This window comes from Gigantopelta aegis, chromosome 11 (genome assembly GCF_016097555.1).
Source record: "Gigantopelta aegis isolate Gae_Host chromosome 11, Gae_host_genome, whole genome shotgun sequence".
Lineage (NCBI taxonomy): Eukaryota > Metazoa > Mollusca > Gastropoda > Neomphalida > Peltospiridae > Gigantopelta > Gigantopelta aegis.
The window spans coordinates 5,340,525-5,344,320 of record NC_054709.1 but is presented as its reverse complement, the minus strand read 5'-3'; the positions used below and the strand labels follow the sequence as shown (position 1 = coordinate 5,344,320).

At 36.2% G+C, this 3,796-nt stretch overlaps 1 protein-coding gene across 1 annotated transcript in view; it reads right to left on the bottom strand.

Annotated features, from left to right (window-relative positions):
• Positions 1-3,524, bottom strand: part of LOC121385512 (motor neuron and pancreas homeobox protein 1-like) — a 37,742-nt gene extending 34,218 nt beyond the window's left edge. The window contains 2 exon segments of the mRNA XM_041516217.1: positions 3,049-3,157; positions 3,159-3,524. Of these exon segments, the coding sequence (XP_041372151.1) occupies positions 3,049-3,157; positions 3,159-3,524 (475 nt within the window).
• Between the last annotated feature and the right edge of the window lie 272 nt (positions 3,525-3,796).

Sequence of the window (3,796 nt, the reverse complement as noted above, 5' to 3'; positions counted from 1 at the left end):
TCTTTTTAAAGTTGACAGTATTGGAAGCAAGGTTAGATGTGCACGAGAATTGTTTAACTGGGAAGAGGATGTAATATTAATCTAATACAATTCGGTGGTGGTGAGGAACACGATTCCTCATTTTACACAACAGAGAACAGGAGCGGATCTGAGGTGGGGGGTGGGGTGGATGTGGGGTGTGTGTGTGTGGGGGGGGGGGGTGTAAAAAGAGCAATCCAATGAAAACATTTTAAAGCAAGAAAAAAAACACTTGAATATATTTAGTTGGGACGGATCCCTTGATCCCCCCTTGAATCCGCCTCTTGAGAAATTATTTACTTGACCAATAATTGTGGAGGATAGATAGCGATATAAATAGAGAGAGAGAGAGAGAGAGAGAGAGAGAGAGAGAGAGAGAGAGAGAGAGAGAGAGAGAGAGAGAGAGAGAGAGAGAGAGAGAGAGAGAGATGGGGGGGGGGGGGGGGGGGGGGAGGGAGGGAGGGAGGAAGGAGTTTTATTTTAAATCCGCGCCTGAAGTTTTATAAATTTTAATGTTTATTTTATTGACATACACAAACATTTAACACCTGGAACGTGGAAGTTATCACACGTACAGTTACAACAGTGACAATCACAGACCCCTTGTAGGTGCCCGCACAATACACCGAATAGAACCCACGCATGTTTAGATGACGCACTCTGGACAATAGGTGACACCCGAAAGTTATTAATCAACCCGGCATAAGATAAACCACGTACTATACACACTATTAAAATTACAGCTTGGGAAGTCCGAAGCGACATCAAACACCCCGAAACATGTTTATCGAATAGGTTTATAACTCTAATATATTTGTTTTAACGGGTGCTTGTTTGCATACAGCGCGCATAGGTGACTACTAATAGAGCAATGTGGCTCATAAGACAATTTATGAGTACCTATTGCCGTATATTACAGACACCGTGGTATGAAAAATTACAGTTGTAAAAATTAATAGCAACACCTGAGCATATTTGTAGATGGAACGTGTACATAAGCGACACCCTTTAAATTATACCCCTTTTATATTTGCTGTGCATCTGAAGTTTTGTGTGTAACGTATGCGTTAGATGGAGGGGGTGGGGTGGGGAGGGGGCGAGTTGGTGGAGCGGATATCGAGTTATGTAAGATAAGATGAATTTATTGCATGTAAATATTGTAAATTAGGAACAGTGTATACAAACTAATATTAAAACAAGATTTCAACTGTCAGTAGTTAAACAAAAATCATGCACTCTTTTAATTAACATTAAAATAATTATGTTTTCTTTATTTTAGAAAATATAGGCAGATATCTAGTAAAATCATAGATTCATTAAAAGCTTATATGTCAGAAAAAATTACCATTTTAATAAATACAAATTGTTATGAAAAGGAAACATGGCGACTTTATTTTTAAAAAAAGAGAATAAAATTAAATGTAAATATCGAGTTTCAAGTGTTTAAATTAAAGACAAGAAACATTATTTCTCCATATCGCCTTTAAAATTAAGTAATTATAGAAACAACAACAACAACAACAACAACAACAACAACAACAATAATAATAATAATAATAATAATATAATAATAACAAATACTAAATAAAGTAAAACAAATCAAAATAGTATTAAAATAAAATGAATACGAAAGTGTATCCTATTGAATAGATAAAGGTAATTAAATACCAAAAACATATTACATAAAAGTAAATAAATAATTACGATAACGATTAAGCATCGAAGAAAGTAAGTAAATAAATATATAGGTACAAAAATAAGTAAACAACTGAAAATTAATTAGTTCAGTAAATACGTAAGTATATAAGTAAGCAAGAAGCCTCTAAGTATATAAGTAACTAAATTCGTTTTTTAGTAGGAAAGAAAGAAAAAAGTAAGTAAATAAGTAAGTACGTAAGTGACAACACCTTCTTGTCCTTTAAAAATAAGCTACATTTAATAACAGAACTATTAAGTTAAATTTCCATGCCATATTAAAACAAACAAGTTTAGCATTTGGTACTACTGCTTTGTACTTTAAAAATAAGCTACATTTAATAACAGAACTATTAAGTTAAATTTCCATGCCATATTAAAACAAACAAGTTTAGCATTTGGTACTACTGCTTTGTACTTTAAAAATAAGCTACATTTAATAACAGAACTATTAAGTTAAACTTCCATGCCATATTAAAACAAACAAGTTTAGCATTTGGTACTACTGCTTTGTACTTTAAAAATAAGCTACATTTAATAACAGAACTATTAAGTTAAACTTCCATGCCATATTAAAACAAACAAGTTTAGCATTTGGTACTACTGCTTTGTACTTTAAAAATAAGCTACATTTAATAACAGAACTATTAAGTTAAATTTCCATGCCATATTAAAACAAACAAGTTTAGCATTTGGTACTACTGCTTTGTACTTTAAAAATAAGCTACATTTAATAACGCGACAGTTACACATTTGATGTTGTATTGAAATCGTCTGTTACTTATAGCGACAAATTATGCATCAATTAAATCTCGAGTCTGATTTCATTTTGAAAGTCACGAGTTTTCTTTTATTTAAGCACATTTAACAAATTGCTAAACCTTTCGTCTTTGCATATGTACACATAAAAGAAGAAGGAGAAGGAGAAGAAGAAGAAGAAGAAATAAAAGAAGACAAAGTAGAAGAAAAATAAGAAATAGAAGAAGGAGAAGAAATATAAGAAGAAGAAGGTGAAGAAACAGAAGAAGATAAAGAAGAATAGAAGAAGAAGAAGAAGAAAAAGAAATAAGAAGAAGAAAAAAAAAAGAAAAAGAAGAAACAGAAGAAGAAAGAGAAGAAGAAAAAGAAGAAGAAATAGAGGAAGAAAAGAAGAAGAAATAGAAGAAAAAGAAGAAGAAAGAGAGAGAGAGAAAAAAGAAGAAGATATAGAAGAAGAAAAAGAGAAGAATAAAGAGAAGAAGAAGAAGAAAAACGAGAACAAGAACAAGAAGAAAAAAGAGGAAATCGAAGCAGAAGAAAAACAATAATGAGAAGAACAACACCAATAATACTTACAGCTACCTGGGTATTCCATCACTCTGGGTAGATACATCCCCGAGCGCGCTAACCACTCGGCGTAATTCACCCCCTGAAGCTGCGCCAATTTGAATGCCTGCTCCGCGGGGAGAGTGGAACGCGCTTCCCGCCAACATCGGCATCATCGGGTGGCCGGCAGCCTGGCCCTGGTAGCTGTAGATGGGGTGTCCCGGAAACAAACCGGACAGTCCCAGAGTTGTATGCATCATGGCGGGGTGCTGGACGTTCAGGAGCCCGGGTCTCGGGACGAAACTCATGTTGGGAGAAAGTCCGTTGATGTGGCCCGGGGGTGACACGCTCGACGCCGGGCTGTGGGTCCCAACATGGCTGGATCCGGAGGACGAAGGTCTGGGAGAGTGATTCCTGGGGGAGGGAACTCTGGCTGGGCTGGGTGGTTTGGGTCGGGTACCTTTAGACAGAAGAGCGTCAATGCTAAACGATTTGCTTCCTTCCATGGTTAGTTAATCCACTCGGACAACTGCTGCTAACACGTCATTTAAATGTCTCTCCTCCGCAAAGCCTTTTTTAACCCCGCGATTTCTTTCCAAAATGAACCTTCCAAGAATATTTGACTCCGAGGGAAGATTATTATAACAATACTGGCAACAAGAATATTAAACTTGGCCCATTAGAATGGAGAGCGGCGATTGGCCAGGGGAGGTAAATATGTCTGTTATGTAAATAAGGCGGAACACGGCACGCGATAGGCCGGGGCGAATGGACATCG